Consider the following 19,902-nt stretch of genomic DNA (forward strand, 5'->3'; position numbering starts at 1 on the left):
TCCTGGTGAGACACCATAGGCTGCAGCAGGTCATCTGTGATCAATGTATAATTTCACTATCTTTAGGAGACCTTTCTAATGAACTTTGTGGACTATTACTGACACTTTGCATGTGACAGTTTCATCCTGCCTGGAATTGCTGTTTTTTGCAGAGTGTGGTGTTCAGTGAAACTGAAATCAGGGAAACCACCAACCAGTAAAATCCCTTCAGAAGAAGGGTAGATGTGCATGGAAAAAGGATTTTATAATGCAATCTGCGAAATTAAAAAATCATTGCCAAGATATTGCACTTCTGTCACCTCAGTTGAAAGAAAAAAAATAAGGAGACAAGGTCAGGTCTGCAGCTTTTGCATTTGCAACCTGGCAGTGGGCTAGAAAGAGGGACCCCAAACTATTTCCCTGTGTTTTAGGGATGAGTTGGATGGTCATTTGACTCCAGCTGTCAGGAATCTATAGAGCAGCAGCTTGCACCCTCTGGAGATCAGTCAGATCTCATTAACCTGTAGCCAGTTATTTGTGCAGCTCTGAGCTCCCCCTTAGTGAAAAGAAGCCAATTTACTGAGTTTAGGCGATAATCTTGTTAGATATATTTTAGCCCCTTCCATAAAGAAAAGTATGTTTGGGATGAAGAACATACTTCTGGTAACTCTGGCATCCAGTCTCACAGTCTAATGGGATATGTAAGATGAGATTAAATGCGTATCCTCTGTCTTGAAGGCTGCCCAGTAGCTTTGTGTAACTCTACCTTCTGGTGAGTATCATTTCAGCAAATTTAAGGACTGCTTGTCCAGGAAGAGATCCAGACAGCTAGTGAGGCTTTAATCCCAGTCATCTCTTTATATATGTCCTTAGCTGGAACAAACTAAGGGAAAGCTGCATTTTCAACCCATTGGTGATCCTTTTCTATTCAACATTACAATAACATTGCAGGTTTTTGCCACAAAAATGTCAAGCTTCTTACAGCAGTAAGTCTTAGGGCTATAAACATTTATACTAGCATACTAAAGAGATTTGGGCATAAGGGGCTGTACTGGCATAAGGGAGCGGCTGAAAATATGAGTAGGCTAACATTAGATTAAACAGAGGCAGGCAGTAATTTAATTGGCATTTATACATTGAGAGAAGGAAAAAATAGTAAGTTTAAAAAAAAAATGTGGCTAGGAAGCTTTTAGAAATCAAGGAGGTAATTTGCTTTCCAAAATGATTCACAGCAGCTCGTGTTAGCTAATTAACAAAACAGCAGGTTTGTGAATTTAACAGCAGCGGGGTGAGGACTCGGTGGGCTCGGTTCTCGTCCATGTGTTTGTTAGGTTCTGTTCAGCCCCCTCGGTGCTTTTGCTTTGCCCTTTGGCATCTGGGGGAGCCCGGCCACTTTCAGGGGGCAGAGTTACAAGTGGCTGCACTCCGCAATAGGAGCCAGATGACGGTGAAAAGGGCAGGTGGAGAGGCAGGAGATTATGCCTTGACTGGCATGACTCAGCCATCCATAAAATGATTTTCATTAATGTTTAATGTGTGTCAAAAATGTCAGCATCTGTAAGAGAGGCAGATAAATTATTTAGTCCTGTGAGTGTCTTGCCTTCCCCCTCCCGCTGATGTATGTAAAATGTTTGCCCCGGTTTTGTTTAGATTTAGGATGTTGTCGGGGAACCCAGAGCGTTTCCTTGCGAGCCTCTCGGAGGAACTGCTGCCACTGCCGCTTTACAGTTAGGTGCTTCGTTAGAGAGGTCTGGGCAATCTGAAGTCAGCTGCAAGTGGGTTATGCACCGTCCCTGTCGGTGGGCTGGGGTTGTTTTTAGATTGGTTTGCAGAGGAGTAGACCCTGGGAAACTGAAATAAAGACAGAAGAGTGGGGTGAGAAGGGAGGTCCTGCTCTCCAGGTAAGGGCTGCGAGGAGCTGCTGTCGGAGCAGCCCAGCGTCACAGCGTAGCCCGTGAGCCTTCCCTGTGCCCCCGCGGGGATGTGCAGCACCTGACGTTAGCTGGCGTGCTTTCTTCTGCCATTCTTGCTGCCTTGGTTTTGCTGGTTTTGTCCGGAGGTGCATCACCCAGAGACCTGTGACCGCCTAGTCTGGATGAACTGTGTCCCACTTAGGGGTGGGGACAGCCTCTGCGATCCCGGCAGGGCTTTGGCTGCTCTCCCACATACCCCTCTGCAGGGATGGCTTCTGCTTGCCTGCCCTGTTTCAAGAGCTTAGGGCATGGATCTTGCTTTATCGCTAACCAGGGAATTTGTGCACGGGAAGGGAAAACTCCCCTTTGAGTTGCAGGTTTCGGTTTTCATTTTGTTAATTTTTTTTAAAATCAGCTTCACAAGATGACACAATAGCTGCAAACTGAAATCATAAACCCTAGCAGAAAGAAAGAGGGACCGAAGGGGATGAGCAAAGGAAGAAATGTGTGTGATCAGATGGGATTTAAGGCGAGGTGAGACAGAGGGAAATGTAAGCCTAATTAATAGTGAGGCACTAGTTTGTGAATGCTGGATGAACCACAATCAAAAATGATTAATTTAAACCCCACTCTGACACTCGCACTAGGCACAACCATCCTTCCTGGGCAGGGATCTTTCTGAAGGCAATGGGAACTTTGTCAGCCTGTGCGTCTGTTCAGACAGGGCACGTTGAACCCTGTCAGAAAAATTAAGAGAATCCTGCGTTAAAAGAGAAAATGTACAGATTGTTTTTAAACGTGGGGGCAAATGCAATTGCTTTGTTTGTTTGGGATTTTTCTTTTCTTTTTTAGGGAAGTCACAGGCCTTGGGACAAGGATCTCAATTGGCCTCTAATTAAAGTTGCTTTCTTACTGTCTGGCATGAAATCCCCCTGAGAGGCAGATGTTTGCAAAGCACACTTGAGGCACTGGCATATGGTTCCTTTGTAAGGCTGGCGTTTCAGCAAAGTGCCTCCTGAATGTTGTACATAATTAGATATTTTATTTTATTTTTTTGTCCCGGAGAAGTTACTGGCGGCTGGGGACCTCCAGGATCTGAGAGGGAGGCTTTCTGAGAGATGGATGGGAAGCCCTAAGCACATCACCGATATGTGACAGGTGCTGGCACATGCCCTGCTGCAGCTTTTTGGAAAAAGCCTGTCGACTAAACCAATGCCAGCTAAAGGAAATTATTCTAACCTACAGAATTTAATAGAGGATGAGACCCTGGGTACCCAACCTCTACAACTTCACAGAGGACTTGCATCCTTCCTACAGGAATCCATCAGAAGGTCTAAACTTTTTACAGGATTATAAAATTCTGAGGAATGTTTCCATAAGGAATCCAATTGTAATTGAGAGGGGAGTGAAATGAAAAGAAAATACTCATGCACACTAGGCTTGGGTAGAAACCATGGCTGTGCTTAAAATGTGACTTCAGATTACAAATGGCCCATAGCTCTTCATTAACACCATAAAAGACTGTTGCATCTGGGTGGTCACTGATGTGTAGGGCAATCTACAGCAAAACACTTAATGACTAAAAGCTCAAGGTGCTGAATACACTCATTTCCCTCTGGGGCAGCACATCCATCCCTTGCACACTTAAGAAATAAAACACAGGATTTTGTGTCAGATGACCTAATTTTTCCAATTTTATTAATGTCTTCCTTTCCTGCCCAAAAAGTCCTTTCTGTGATCACCAGAGCAAGTCTTCCCTGCTGTCGGTGCCTCATTTTTGCCTATCTATAAAAAGTACACTGGAACAGTTCCCTGCCTCAGAAAGGTTTTTTGAGACAAAATTAATTCCTGTTTGTAAGGTGCTTTTGAGGTCTGTGGACCTGACTGTGCTTTACTAATGTGGGCAGTCATTATTTCCATTCTGTAGAGAGGAAAACTAAGATCTAGCACAGTTAAAACAGCTTGTTCAGGATCACAAAGCAGTTTAGGAGCAGAACCACAAATAGAGCCAAGTCTTTTGACTAGCAGTCAGATGTGCTATCCACGGGGCTACCTATAATGTCTAATTATTTTTCTAAGGGTAGGAGCTGAAAGATCTCAGCCTGATTCCAAAGTCCTGATGAAAATAAAAAGGAAATGCGTAAAAGATTGACTCACAATCATTGCATTCTCTTAGCATCTCTATTAGTGTGTGTTTAAAATGAAATGAATAAAATCCCCCATGGATGGAGATGAAGCAGAGCCTTCGCCGCAGATTGTGCATTAATTCGGTATCCTTCTGATGCTTTGAATGGTTTTGTGCCACGTATGAAAAGGCAAAGCCTGTCTGTTGGCTTAGGTGGGATGCACAGGGTGCGATGTTTTAGGCTTCAGATGCTGAACACAGCTTATTAGAGGCCACGTGCACAGAGGCTAATGAATTTGCATGCTTGCTGCAAGCGGCTGTATCTTTCTTGAAGCCTTGCCTATTCTTTGGCGTGCTTTCAAGCTGAGGCTACTGTTTAAATGTGTGGACATTCAAAGGCTGTGCTGGGAGGCTCGATGCTGCCAAGTACCTCGTGGAAGGAATAACAATCTCAGCAATTAGCAAGCTCCCCCAAACCCCAGCCCTGCCTCTCTCGGTGTTACAGGCAGGGGAAGGAAGGGGGCTGTGCTGGCAGGGGCTGTCCCTTTGCAAGGATTCAAGTAGCAGAAAATCAGAGGGACCGACCTGTCAGTGTAGAGAGGGCAGAAAAGCAGCTGGACCTCTGACAAGCACTGGCAAAACTTGGAAGCAGAGGTAGCCTGTAGTATTGTCACCCAATAGCTGTGACCAGAAGAATGTTCCAGCAAGTAGTAGTGGTGTATAATTAATAAAAGGAAGGACAGAATAAGGAAACAGAGAAAATAATATTAGTCTTGGACTGAGCCTAAGTATTACATATAAAAACAACATTCATCTCTTCATTTTAGAACAAATGCAACAATGTAATGAGTATAACTTTTGTCTCAGCTGGGATAAAGTGCTTGGCATGTGGTGCAGTGGGATTAGTCTTCTGTGCAGACCATCTATTTGGTGTCCATGGTTCTTGCAACTTTTGAGGTTATGGGGTGGGTCTGTGTGTCAGTCTGCACACTAGATCTGGTGGCAGAAACATATTTACTCCGTACAAGACTAACAGGAGTACTAGATATCAGATTCACATCAGATTTATGGTTGGATCCTCTATGAGGTACCTGTAACCCACTTTGCATACCTATACGTCTATAATCCTGTGTTTGTACCTACTGACATGTGCAGAAATAAGTAGACTTCAACCACAAGCTTAAATGCTACGTAGGTCTTCAGTTATATAGCAGGAAAGCCATCACAAGTCTATGAAGGTCCCAAGGATTATTTACATTTCCACTGCAGAGCTGAAAGCAAGCTCTAGCCCCAGCTCTGCATGGGGTGAGAAACACAGCCAGTGCCAGCTGTGCTTCCACGGAAAATATTGGCAATGTCCGTGTTAGCTTTTGCTGGTCTCCCCAGAAGAGTGTTGCATGCTGTGGCCATGCTTACTGCTCAAGTTATGTTGAATGCAGACAGTCTGTTTGCTGCACTCATTCAGTTAGGAAGGGCAGACATGTCAGGAGCACCAGCTGAGAAGTTCTTGCTTGAGAAATCGAACTGAGGATGGAGGGGGACAGTGGCCATCCTTGCCCCAGGGCTATGGTGCTAGTCCAATCTGCCGTTCACCCTGTCCCCACCACACTCTGATCCGCAGTCCTAGGACTATAAATGCTTCCTGTGAGGCCAGGTATTACTTTTTATTGGTTATTAAGGAGAATAATAACCTTTGTTAGTGAAGTATATAGCTCTGGGTTAATCTTCAATAATAGTTGGTAATGATATTTACAAATTAATTTTGTATTTTTTCTGGCTGGTGCTGCCTTTAGATTCAATTCAATCCTTCCTTCCTTCCTCTGTGAAGTCAAAACCTGTTCTTCTTCTGCCTGCAGCGGGGAAGCATGGCAGGAGAGCCTCGCAGGCTCCTGGGGGGTCTCAGGGCACTAAAATGCTCTTTCTTTGCATCAGGGATCAGGCTGTTGTCCGCAGAGGAGCAATCGGCAGATGCAGAGTGTCCAGCCCCATTTATCTCTGCCAGATGGTGCTAAAATACTAGTCCGGAGCACATGTTGCTTCTGTTCAACCAAATGCTTGTGCCATGCTGTGGCCTCTCTGCCTCTGAACCAATGAGCCTCAGCCAGAAAAATCCCAGCAGCAAAGGCCCTGGCAGCCCTTGCCTAAGCCCCTCTCCATGGCTTGTAGAATATCAGAGAAATCAAACTAGGAAGGCTCACAGCCCTGCGGGGACAGACAATAGCATGCAGGAAAGGGAGGAAGGGGTTAAAGAGGGTTTAGCACACACAAAAAGTAAATATTTGAGGCAGAAATGCAGGAAGAAAGAATAATGGAGAGAGAATGGCAGGAGGAGGAAGCAAGAAGTGTAAAGAGAAGAAAAAGGAGGATTATATTCTGCCAGAAAACAAAGGGATGGTTGTATGAGAAAAGCATTGGGGAAATGAGGGTTCAGCTCTGCACAAACTTTCTCTCTGACACTGGACAAGTCAATCTCTCTGTGTCTCAGTTTGCAAAGGCTACAATGGGAATAATAAAGTCTCCTTCGTTCTGCCTCTCTCTGCTCACGTCAGATGTCCCTTCTGTTGGTATGTTGTAGAAAGCCAAGATGCTACCGTACTGCAAACAAAAATAAAATCCACTGAGTCTTTGAGGGGAAAAAAAAAAGAGGTAGGAAGGCAAATAGGCTATGATAAACCTAGGAGATAGCTGCTCCAAAAACCAGGGTGGGAAGAAATACAGGAGAGGCCTTTACTGAGGGAAGAATAAAGAAACAATATGGACCAGATTAATCCTACTATTGCCTCCTGGACTCCAGTAGAGTTCCTTATGGGATGGGTTTAGCCCAAGGAGTTCAGTTTTGTTTGGTTAAAGAAACTCCATGCCAAAGTTTTTAAATAGTCAAATCTGTTCTGAGAACTATGAGAATGTGGGCTGCCTTTCCTGAAACATTGCATGGGACTTGGGACGAACAACTCCCTCTGAAGGCATCAGGAGCCAAGTGATTAAGCCCCATGCAGTGCTCTGACAGGAGGCCGCCTTCTTGCCTACACATACTTTTTTTAAGTATAGAAAGTATTTCCATATTTCCAGCAGCTGATCTTTATTTGAAGCCAAGAGCTGCATTTTTCAGATTAGAACTGAAGCTTTTCTAGGAAAAGCCACTCTGGAGCAGACCATTGGCCCACCTAGCCCAAGATGGTGTCTCCAACAGCGGCCCTGCACTCTGCTTAGAGAAAGAAATCCTAAAGCCCGCAGGGCTCTCTCCAGGGAAAATTTATATTTCACTCCAAGAGTTAGAGTTTGGCTTTCACTGCAAAGTCTGTAGGCTTATATTCTTTCCAAAACTCTTGCTTATTTTGTTAATCTTTACAGTTCCCTGGAGATGTTTGTTGTTTGCAGATCTCTAACCTGTTCGGGAAGCCCCTTGAGTTGCTGAACTCCGCGTCCTGCGGCAGCAAGGCCACCAGGCCAACTGGGGCATTTGTGCGGGGAAAAAGGAATTTTCTTTTCTCAATTTGAGGTTTGCTGCATTTAACGTGGAAGCATGCCTTAAGCTTCCCGTCTCACCCAGCTGGCTTCTCATTACAGCATCTCACCTAAAACTGTGAGCTGCTTCTGCTGCACAGGGAATTCCTGCGAGGAGATGGGCTGTGCATGTGCAATGCTGCTGTGCCCTGAAACGTGACTCAGCCATGCTGAGGATCCACTTTTTAAATCTTTCAGTGCTTTGAAGTTTACAAGAATACATTATTGTCAGCTGCTCCTGCAGGCATGGTGTGTTTTCTTCTCATGTCACTGGAGTAATAGAAGTTTGTGGATAGTCATAGTGTCCCTGCTATGTGGATAGCACGCTAAGCCAGGGCGTGATAAAGGAGTGAGGGGCTGCAGGCTGACTGGGACATGGCACCGTGCTCTCTGTGCCTCTCTTTTGGTAAAGAGGTGGTTGCAATGCTCAAGCTTCTTTGCAGACCATGGTGAGACTTGCAGGTAGGAGGGCAAGAGGGGCACTGTTGTGTAGTCCCGTGCTTATGATGATGGCGAACCAGCAAACCAGTGCATGGACAATGGGCAGGATGGCTCAGTGTTCAGCCTGCCCATCCTTCATCCGTCTGTCCTTCTCTGTCCTTCTGCCGCAGAAGGGCTCGGGTCTTACAGGGGTAAGAGAGAGGTGTAGGGCAGGATACAAAGTACAGCCTTCATCATTGTCTAGTAATGAACAGGCTAGATGGCTGTATACCCGGGGGTCTGCGACAAAAATTAGATGGTGCTATGCAGACATGGCTTCGGATCCAGCACGCAAACAAACAAAACAAATTTATTAGAAACAGCTGGAGAATAGGATGAAAATGAGCATTATTAGGGGTATGCTTATAATAACTTATGAACTGGGGAATGCATCATTGCTGTGCTGGGCCCTCCTGGAGACAGATTGGCTGTTGCTTTTGGAGCCCTTATTACAGCCATTGGTTTTCCCATTTATGCATCCCTTCCCCCAGCCCTTGCTGGAAAACCTGACAGCATACTCTGAGATGTAGCTGCTAAAGCGAGGATTTTGTCAGGAGCTGGAGTGACCTCTGAAAGCAGTGCCCATGGCCTCATCTGTGGGTCATGAGCTGCCACTTGGGTGAGCACGTACATCACCCAGAGTGAGGGCATTGCTTTAGGCACTGATCTACCTTCAGGAGTTTCCTCCCTCATCCTGAGGGAAGTTTCACAGCTCTTAGGAGTTTTTGTCAATTCCCTGGCTGTAGGATGGGCTCACAGTTTTCTAATTCATTCATCATTTTGGAGCGTGACTGACCTGTCCTGGGGGATACTGAGAAAAGTGAAAACACCTGCTGGCAGTACTGTCCTCTTTCGTGTCTTTTCTTGCCTCTCTTGTGCCCAGTCAGGACATCAGGACTGTTAGCAGTGAGCCCCTTGCCTGCAGCCTGCCCTGCTGCAGCTCAGGAGGTGACTATCTTTAAAACTCATACATGTTTTTCCTGGTCTCCCTGTGTATTACCTCTGTGAGATGCAGTCCTTCCTTGTGGGAGATGGTTTGAAATTGTCCTTCAGCCCTCAGTATAGTAGGCTCTTGCTAAGAAGTCCTTATTGTGTGTTTTACATATACAAATACCGCACCCACTGACATTTTTTTGCTAATGTTCACTAAGACTTCAGTTGTATAACATCTACTGTACAGTTAAGTGCCTAAGAACTGACTTTGCTGTTTCCCTGACAAATTTAACATATATTGGCCAAAACTCAACTTGCACTGACACCGCTGATCTTGCAGCTGGAGAAATTTGGCCCAGTACTCTCCTTCAGCGTCTTCGAGCCATGGTGATGTGTCTAGCACATTGGCCGTTCTTGTTTGCTTCACGGCTGGATGAAGTGCTCATATACAAAGCTGCTTAAATTCCAAATGTTTCCTGTGGCTGAATGGTTCATGTCTTCAAAGTAAGAGCTAGCCACAGCCTGGAATCTGAGAGGTTATTCTTGTTAAGAGGATAAGTTAATATCAAAGTCTCGTGTATTTAACACAGAGTGCACAAAGTCCTGCTTACTTGAACACAGAAAGAGTTCAGCAACCAGGACTAGTTTCCCTCGTCCCAAAACACTTTACTGACACAAAGCACTCTTTAGGGATCTTTCAGGACTGTGCTCCAACACCTGTTCAAATTGCAGTTAGATTGATCTTGGCCTTGCATTGAATTACCTCACTCCTTTGTGTGCTCATTTTCATGACCGTAGGCTCAGCTGGTGAGCTTGCTCGTCTTCTGGAGCTGAGTGTCACGGAGGTGACACCTGAGAGCATGTGGGGACATAAAGAGGTAGTTGTAGCCAGTGGTCACCGGTGAGAGATGTATTTGCATGTACAAGACAGTCTTGTTGCACAAGCTGACTGTGAATGGCAAATGCTACCTCATTTGCCATTAACAGTAACTCAACCATAATAATAATACTGCTTGTAGGTACGCAGGTTCAGCTGCAGGTGAAAATGGCTGTTATGGTCTTCATCCTGTCTGTTCCATATGTCTGCATGGATCGAACCACTGTACCTTTGCAGGCTGCGTGATGCAAGAAGTAGATGACAATATATAGGGGGGACTTTTATCCCCATTCCCACTTTGAGACCTAGATGGTCAGGTGTCATCTGCTGTGTTCAGCAAGGAAGATGTGATGCTGGGGCAATGTTGCCCTGTTTCTAGCCAGTCAATAAAGCTGCTTAGTGAGAAGACTCTCTTGCCCTGATACCATCTCAGAAGAATGGTGGTTGCTGCCTGCCTGTGAAAGGCAGAAAGTAAAAATACAGGGTTTCAAATGTGTTGTACTCTTTGATGAGCTGGAATAGATTTAAGGCCATATTGAAGATCACTTCTTGTGATGAGTATTCACTACCCAGTGATGGATGAGTTATTTTTCAGAGCAACTGCAAAGACGTCCTTCAAACCCACCTTTTGTTTTGTAATAGTGCTGATGGAATAGCAGTGTCTGGCTTGCTGTGGGGTGATTCGTTACTGCTGGTCTTTTGCAAAGCAGAAAGATGCTGCTGGTGGCTGAAACCATCGGCGATTCTTTTCCTAAGGCTTCCAGGAGAGTAAAAATCTGGGATTTCTTCGGTGAACTTTCAGGAGACATGAAATAATTTGGCACCTCAGGGAAGGCAAATGGCCTGTGCAGGTATATTTAACATGTAATCAAACTGCATGAATTACACGAGGATGTGCTGTGGCTTCAAACTGCTCCTTACCCAGGGAAAACTTTGGCTGGCTCGTAAGGAGTGTGTCCTCCCTCTGAGCGCGGTCCTCACCTTAAGCTGTTCCATCTCCAGCTGTGCTGTGCAGAGCAGAAAGAGGGGAAGGGGAAAAGCCTTTTTTAAGCCAGCCCTGTGCAAGTCTGTCTCAAGGGCTGATCCTAAATGGATGTGTATGTGCTGTGATGTTCCCTGCAATTTTGCCTGAACTGTGTTCAAAACAGTGAAGGGAGAAGGCTCCTGGCTCAGTGTGCAAGCTGGACATCTCCCAGGCTCGATAGTATGGTCTGTGAAAAAGGCAGCGGGGATAAACCTGGTTACTTGGTGGGAAATTTGTTAACCTTTCAGAACTTCTGAAGGATAAAGTGATGAGCTGATTCTCTGTATTTTCTTTTTACAAACATATCTCTATTAATGCTAATGCTGTTTGTGTATCAGCCATTAGGGTCTGTTTCTTGGTGCTTTTATGTAGTTTGTAGACTTTCCCCAGTCTGATTTTGAGAAACATGGAGTGTCCGTGAAGCTGGGAGCAAGGACATGCTGTCTTCTAATGTGGCTTTCCTGTTTTCCTCTGTTTTGCAGGTTCTTTTCGAAATGATGGTTTAAAAGCTGCTGATGTCCTTCCTATACTGAAGGAGAAAGTGGCCTTCGTGTCAGGTGAGCACATCTTTTCTGGATCCCTCCAGCCCAGCATGAGCACTGCCTGCCACATCCTGGTCCTTATGGCGCTACACTCACGAGGGACCAGTTTCATGTTTGGACTTGGTAGTACTTAAATTAGCTCTCCTGCTCAGAAACGGGCTGTATGTGGAACAGGGCTATCCAGTAATACTTAGTGTTGGAAACTGACCCATGTTGATTTTTCTTCATATTCTGAGAGACAGGTAAATGGGCAGCACAGGTGGGATGAAATGCAGCTTCTCAGCTCCAGCCCAGACCTGTGCTGTCTCAGCATTCAGTTCAGGGATCCTGCTTTGGGTTCAAGGTCAGTGAATAACATTAATTCCTGTTTGTAGGGAGCACTCAGACCTGTAAATCACTGGTGTTTCATTTGCAATCCCAATCAACTTGCAGTTAAAAGTACCATTGATGCTGCATTTACATTATAACTCAGATGCTCAAAGATGCCCTGCCATCCTGTACAAAGATTTACAGCCTTCATTCAGGAGACAAATCTTGAGGACCTGGGGGTGGATGAGGACTAGACAATATGGAAAAGGCTTTGAGAATGGCTTGGATGATATTGTTTCTGGTGTGAATTATAACTTGTCAGGGAGAGAGGGAAGCAAAAGTCTGAAGTGATCATAATCTTGCATGAAGTCACTCAAATTGGCCGCATAAACCCGGGGTATTTCCAGTGCCAGCGTTTCTGATGATTGCAAACCATTCAGGCTGGTTTTGGTGATCTTCCCTGTTGCAGTGAGAAAACCTGCATCAAAAATAGCTGGCCCCCTTGTTTGCAGTCTTTGCTTTTTGTTTCCTTCGTCTCCACAATAATGCTGACTGCAGAGGGGAGGAGAGTAGCAGCGAGGCCGTTAGGTGCCTGGACTCTTTCTCCCTGGCTCTCCCTCCGGGTGCTGGAGTGGGGCCTGTGAGGATGAGACTTGTCACCCTGCTGAGCTATGGAGATGCCTGGCCAGGCACGAAAAGCTTTCGCCTTGACTAATGGTTGGCGTGAAATGTCTTCCCGTGTAGCAACAGTTAAATGGTCCAGGGATCATGAGTCCAGCAGTGACTTGGGCAAATGATTTGTGGCTCTATAAACCCTAAACTTGCTGACCAACGACATGAAAATCCAGGACTTCGAGGGAAGTTTGTGAGACACCAAAAGTCTTGTGTGAAAACCCAAGACTATCCCCGCAGTACTTGCATGCAGGACTACTTTACCTCACACTCGTGTCTCATTCTGAATGTCCTGAAATGTTTTACGTGGTTGTTGTCTTTCACTGCTCCGAAGAGGGGAACATAGTCATAAAAACACAGCGTACCTGCAGACTTGTTTGTGACACAAAGCTGAACCAGGTGCCCTGGGGAAATGAAAGGGAGGAATTTATACAGGGACTGTACTGGAATTTAGTTCTTGGCTCCTGCTGCTGCTTCGCGTGGAAATGACTGCAGGATTATTTGGTAATTCATGGAATATTTAATAATGACAACCTGTCTGGATCGTTTATATAGACCCTTCCACTGACGGTGCCTGCATTCAGCTCTGAGCCAGAGGGTCTCGCACCAAATCATCAGCTCGTTAGGTGCTGTCCTGGGCCAAGCTTGCCTTGTGGGAGGGCATTAAACAAGCAGCACCAACACGATCCCCCAGGGTTTTGCGCCACAATCCACTGCAGGCAAGGAACAGCTCGCTTCTCGCAGACTCACCAGCCTCCAGACTTGTATCTGCTTAAAATGTTCCTGTTCCTGACACAGCTAGCCAGATAGCGGTCCTAGGATTTACACCTCCTCTCCATGGTCTCCAAATGCAATGACTATGGGCAACAATTGTCAGGGGCTTTTGTAGATAGAATGCTCTGAACTGCTAGTGTCTTATTGCAATAGCCCCAGCATCACCCTCCAGCCCAGAGTTTAAGTACTGCCCAGTCTTCCCCTGGGTTGTTGTAATAAAGCAGCTTAAGAAAAGGATTTGAGCACTTCAACTGATGGCTAGGTTCTTTTTAATTAAAATGGAATAACTTCCCAGAGTATGCTTTGAGCACAGAAGAGAAAATGTTTGCCAAAATAGAAAAATCAAATAGCTGGACTTAGCAAGATTAAAAAAAAAAAATTGTTCTGTAGTTAGCACAGACTCTGGGAGCACATTGCATTTGTAATCAGGCTTCCTCAAGGAAAAGGAGAGTTTTATTGAGTCTCCTTCAGAGTTTTATACTACAGTTAATTTTAACGATAACAGTACAGTAAAGTTGTCAAGGGGGTTCTCCTTACACCAGCAGAATTTATCAGCACACACAAAAAAATCTCAGCTGAACATCTCAGTTACATAGTTTATTTTTTTTCTTATCTGCTATGGCTCACCAGCTTGTTTTTTAGTCCACGATTTGACAGGAAAGCTGCAGAGAACAAACAAGCTCCTTCAGACAGGGGCTATACCATGCTTTGTGTTTCAGTGTTGTGGATGCTCCACACCTGGACCACGCCGAGCAGCAGGGCAGAACGGGCAGGGAAGTGACACTGGCTGCCGCCTGCTCCAGAGCAGGCACAACAGGGCCTGCCTGCACAGCCATGTAATCTCAGAGGAGCACTCGAGCTTTCAGAAGTGCACTTAATTTCAGAGTTGAAATACAGCTCTAACTAGCTGGGCATGGATTCATCCAGCCTAAATGCTGTCTGGGGCTCTGTGCCTGGCGCTTCCCCTTGGCTGGCTCAGCCGGCAGCGAGCAGCAGGTGCAGGGCTCTGCATCCACATCCCTGCGCCGTGGGAGAGTTGAGGGGCGGGTAATGTTGGGATTTTTTCCTGGAACTGGTTCTTGATTTCTTCCAGTGATCTCATGTATGAGCTAGACTGAACCCAAGCAAAGTTCATGTGTATGTGGGTCTAAACAGCACCTGAAAATCCCCTTCCAGCACTCAAAAGCAGAGAGATGGCCTGAGCAGTCGGGGGCACGGTGCATCCTGGCCATCGCGGTCTGATTGCTTCCATTGCTGACCTCGTGGAAGCAGATTAAGCAGGGGGTTGGCGGGGGGGAGGCTTTGGCCACCTACTTGTTGCCTAAACCCTAATAAAATCTTGGCTTTGCCTGGGTGGTTCACTGTGTTGCTTCCAGGAATGGCTTTGGGAACCATTAGGGAGTGAGCTACAGGCCAGAGACTGATTTCTGTATTCTGAGAAGGAGATGAGCGCAGAGAGGAAATAAAACAGGTTGTAGATTATTTTAGCTGGTTTTTTCAGTGAGAGGTGGTGAAATATTTTGGAAGCTGGGCTTATAGTCTTTCCTAGGAAACACAGATGTTGTTTTAGAAGAGTGGTTTAACTTGGGATGTTGTTCAGCTGCTTGATTATATTTATAGTGGATTTTCTATTGATCAGTGCAATACGGGAGGAAGCGTATGAGGCTCGCAGGAGAGGGAGGGGAGTGTGTTACCGTGTTCCCTTCCTGTGCATGAAGCTTTTCATACACTTAGGCTATGAAAAGCTTGTTAGTTGACTAATGCCGTGGGTCTCGCTGAAAGCATTTGCCCTTTCCCCACGTCCCACCCAGAAGAGTTTCTCAGGATCCTTCCCGGCACTTCCCGTTCCCCAGAGGGCTCAGAAGAGCGGCAGCGCGTGGGCTCCCGCCTGTCACCCAGGTACCGTCTGCTCATCTGCCGAGGCAGGAGCACAAAGGAGGAGGCTGGCCAGGTTTCTGAGAGGGTGGTTGAGCATGGAGGAATCAACAGCAAAAGGCAGCAGGGTGTAATAAGCCGGTGAGCTGCTGCAGCTGTGACAAGCTGAGCTCCCAACGCGTGTTCAGCAAAGTGGGAGGTTTTTCTGTGGACTTTGGGCAACAAAAGGCATGGGGCAGGGAGAAGTGGATGCGGTAACAGTTTGGCCATCTTCATCCTTCAAAAGCCCGCTGTCCCCAACTCCACATGTCTCAGAAGTAGCCTCATGAGCTGGGTCACAGCGACGTCTGAGCCTGGCTGAGAGCCTGAAGGAAAAAGAGAGAGAGATTTCCCGAAAGGTCTTTCAGAGGAGGAATTTCAGTGTAAATAGATCAGATGAAAAGACAACTTTGCAATTAGGTTTCACTAAATTTAGGCCAGCAGGATGAATCAAAGAGGAAGGCTCAGAGGGGAAGACACTGACTTTCCCAAAAACTTGTCTGAAGACACCAGAGGTCACTTAGTGCCAGAGGTACACGGGACCACATGTGGAGGGGCATGTTTTTTCTTTTCTGCGATGGATGCACTACACTCTTCAGAGAAAGGGTTAAAATGAGACCCCAGGGCCCTCTGGGCACTGGAAGAGTTCAGATCCAGGTTTCAAGGGGTCTCAAATGCTGATTTGTGGACACTGGAATTTGTATTGGATTGGGAACAGAACTAACCAAAATATTTAATTTTTGAATGATGTAAACATTTTGTATTTGCACAAGAAGTTTTTATTTAAATTAAAAGTTTCCATTCTCCTCTTCCTCTGGAATGGAAATTTCAAATGAAACATCAACAATTGTTCTCTATTTTGTTACAGAAAAATGTCTTCCATTTTACACCATTCCCTGATGTAGTTTGAAATCAACGGAAATTCCAAAAAGAGGAAATATGCTATTAGAAAAACATAGCATTGCTTGACTATTGAATTTTCCTAGTGTTTTTGGGCCATCATGCTTTCATCTAGAATTTGCTGCTGCGTTGATGCAGACTTTTCTTTGAAGAAGAAAATGAGGAAGTTTAGACTGTAAAGTTTCCAGGTCTTTTGATGAGGTCTGAGCCTCCTGGGTTTTTTTGTTTCAGGGTTTTTTTTTCCTTTTGTTTTTCAAGAATATTAGGTCATTTTTGAGGACAGAGAAGAGCCTTTACCTATAGTGGCCGTTTAGATATCTTCATCGGGACGCTAAGGTTAAAGCAGAAATCAAAATGTTTCCTGGGATTTCTGATTTCATTTACAGGTTGTAAATGTAGTGTGCAGAATCAGTTGCCATATTTCTTTCCGTATGTTTTAACTGTAGCCATGGACTAAATTAAACAATTTCTGTGGAGAATGTCTAGTCACTGCCAGCAGTTACTGTCCTGGCGCTTGGACACCAGCAGCTTGCCAAGATCCACCAATATCTCCTTAGAGCAGGGAGATTTCTCCTTTATGTACTTCCTTAATTAGCGTGTGTGAGAGTAGTGATGCAACCTGTGCTGTCTTGTGGAGAGGCAGAAAGGTTCAAGTGCCTTACAAAACTGCACAAAAAATCAACCCAATCAAAATTTCTATCCAAAAAGGCTCGCAAGAACTTGTGGGATCACGAGTCATTGATTGGGTGTCATCCAAACGCGCTGGACTCTGACCACCTCCTGGTCAATGGGTCCCTGCATCCTGTCACATAGGTATAGCTTCTCAATTGATGATAGGGACTTTCAAAATAACAATAAGAGGAAGGAACTGAGCCTGTGAAGCAAGAAGGTCTGTATACATCCCATCCTGTTTCAGCTCACAGGATTTTCTCGTCCTTAAAGACACAGTGAGCTCCATATGTTTCTCAGCAAAGGTCTCGTCTTCATTTATGCAGGCAGTCGAGAGTTGTCCTTACATAGAAATCAAGGCTGGGAGCTTATAAATCAATATAAGGACCCAGGGAGGTGACTGTAGCACCTGAGATGATTAATACGATAACAACGAACCATTTTGGTCATTTTGCAGTAAGGCATGCTCTTCTGTCCCACTAATGAGACTTGTCACCTCTGAAAACTTCCTCATTTCTGTGAAAGTACTTTGGTCCATAAGCTTATGTTTTTTTCCTAAGGAATCAATTTTAACTGACAAGAAGCACTGAAATTCACAACTGGACATCCTGTCTGTATTAGCAATGGTTGGGTTTTTTTAATACTTTTTTTGTGGGAAAGTATAGGCTATTTGAAATGGAAATACTTTGCTGGAATGTGCAATTTCAGAAACATTTTCATCTGCCAGTGTTTTCCAGCTCTAGGCTGAATTTCTTCTTAAAACCAGAGGGGAAAAAGACTTCCTAATAGCATTTATGTAAGTCCAATAGCTTGAACTCTCCCCTGAACTTTCATTAATTTACAGGATCCTCTACTTTGCTGTAGCTGTCGAGGTCTTACCTGCTGGGGATGTGGCAAACCTGAGCAGCCAGTTATATGAAATCAATTTATCACGTTTCACTTTGCTGATGAACATCAGAAACTTTGCTATTGCTGTCTCTCTGTGCTTATCTCAAATGAGGAATACAAACAGTGTGTGATCAGGGTGAATATGGCCTCTCTTTGTTTCTCCTTATTCTGTACACCTTCTAACGTCATGCCCAGTGATGTGAGTTTGGAGTGTGTCAGTACCGCCATCAGCAGCGTGACTGGCGTTGCCACGTGCTGTTTTGTTCCCTTCCCTTCTCCAAGGGCAAGAGGATGTGCAGTGGGGTGTTTTGTTTTAGATTTGGGGTTTATTTTGTTCAATTTCTCTACTGTTTTTTGAATATATACAGCTATTCCCATACATCTGTGATAGAGGAGGTGAGATCAAAAAAACCAATTTGCAGCTGAGGCAAAAGTCAGCGAGGTTTGCATAGGTGTGAGTAAGGGTCAGTGTTGAAGAGGAGGGTACTGGTGCTCCCTTGATACTTCACAGCAAACCAGCTTCTTCCAGAGGAAGAAATGGGCTCCTTTGGACTCTCTCTGGAAGTTTTGCTTTCTACACAAAGAAGCTCTTCCTTCGTTTTAATGAGTCTCACTTGTCCTTAGTTTTGCTTTGCTGGGGCAATAACTTTCTCCATGGGAAATGAGATAATTTTCCCAGTGGCTTGTTGTCAAGTAAACATTTAAAATTAAAGAAGTACCCCAAAATACTTGCATAAATCCGCGAAGGTGTATTACAAGCCACAACAGGTGGTCTCTTTGAATCTATGCAGTGGCTCTGGATGACTGCGGAACAAATCTACCTGGGGGGAAATGGGATCCTCCAGTGGCTGTGCTGAGCATCCCGTCTACAGCCTCTGATCTGCTCTGCCAAGGGATCTTCTGGTGGGAACATACAGCCTTGTTTTTGGAGTCATTAACCCTCAGTGTAATGTTGCAAATGTTGGCCATTAGGATTTGATTCAGGCAATTGACTCGGGGATATGGGATGCTGCAAAGAAGAACACACTGGAGGATCAGGCCCTGGTGACTGCATTGCAGCTGTGTTAATTTGCAGGTGGGCTTGTTGTGGGAGCTTAAATTTCCATCACTGTTGCACTAGAATCATCTGCTTTGGAACCAACTGAATTTGAGGGTGGTCATATGGATAGTCCTATATATGACCCTTACAACAAATTAGTCCCTCTTGAAGCTGGAGGAGTTTTAGTATAGAGGTCTGTTCACAGGAGGTCTGGTAGCAAGCAGACTCTCACAGAGCTCAGCTATGGCAGGGAAAGGAATATTATTTTAAGACTCTGGACACCAGTTCCTTCAGAGTTTGCTTTTCTAGGAAGTCTGTCAATTAGATTTAGAAATCCAGAGCGTATTGTTTGTCATTTTATCGAGGTGCCTGACATCAGCTGAGCTCATTCTGTCTCCTAGTTCTCTTCATTATAATTCATTTTTTCACCATATTTTGGACTGAAATACCTTTTGAGGAGTATTTCAGCTCCTCTGGAAACTCACTTATGGTCTCAGCAGAGTCTGCAACATCAAGATTGATCAGCTTATGATCTGCAGGGATCAGATGAAGCAGCATGTTCATCTGAACTGCAGTAGACATCTGAACAGAGGCCAGAGACACTCTGTACTACTCATGTCTCTGTTGCTGCTGTGTTGCAGGACCTTAGACAAGGTACTCAGGAGCCGTTACATGTGTGGACATTTGTCTGTGTCTGGTTAATCCTTGTGAATTCATGCTTATCAAGAGAGTGCAAAAGGAAGCAGAGGGCTTGAATCCCTTAAATATAGATAAATGCAAGCAGATAAGTATCATGGTAGAATGGCTGATAGAACTGGAGAGATGCAGCTTGAAAACAGAGGTTGATAAAATCATTGTCTGTTGTATACAAGAAGTCTGCATTAAAGGAAACTGATAATTTCCTGTCCTAAACAGGATTACACAAAGCTGGAATTTCATCTTTTTGTGTATTATCAGGGATGGATGTGCCTCAGGACTTCAAATTGGGAAGGCCTGTACACAGATTTCACATTAACACTCTAGGTTGGCCAACATCTTGACTTAACTGTGGGCAGTTGGAGCCACCATAGGCAGAAACATTTGGGCCCACCACTGAGAGGATTAAGATGTCAGTGCAGGCAGCTACCAGGGCAGGGATCTTGTGGCTGGAGTCCCTTTTCTTTTGGCTGCAGGCTTGACCAGAGAAGTGGTCATCAGAAGGTCACTGACTATGCTGCCTGCTTCTATGCACATTTTCTGAGGTTTCTTTAATGTTTTCTTTTAATGTAGTGTGCATCACGATGTCTTGTGCCATCACTGCAACATCCCCTGTACGATCTGTGGAGGAAAAATGATGTAATCCTGCTTCTGGGAACAAATG

At 45.1% G+C, this 19,902-nt stretch overlaps 1 protein-coding gene across 5 annotated transcripts in view; it reads left to right on the plus strand.

Moving 5' to 3' along the window:
* KALRN (kalirin RhoGEF kinase) overlaps positions 1–19,902 on the plus strand; it is a 523,968-nt gene that overhangs the window by 154,599 nt on the left and 349,467 nt on the right. For all 5 annotated transcript variants that reach the window (XM_050900356.1, XM_050900357.1, XM_050900358.1 and 2 more), the window contains exon 3: positions 11,318–11,392. In XM_050900356.1, coding sequence (XP_050756313.1) covers positions 11,318–11,392 — 75 coding nt within the window. The remainder of the gene's footprint in view (positions 1–11,317; positions 11,393–19,902) is intronic.

This window comes from Gymnogyps californianus, chromosome 7 (genome assembly GCF_018139145.2).
Source record: "Gymnogyps californianus isolate 813 chromosome 7, ASM1813914v2, whole genome shotgun sequence".
Lineage (NCBI taxonomy): Eukaryota > Metazoa > Chordata > Aves > Accipitriformes > Cathartidae > Gymnogyps > Gymnogyps californianus.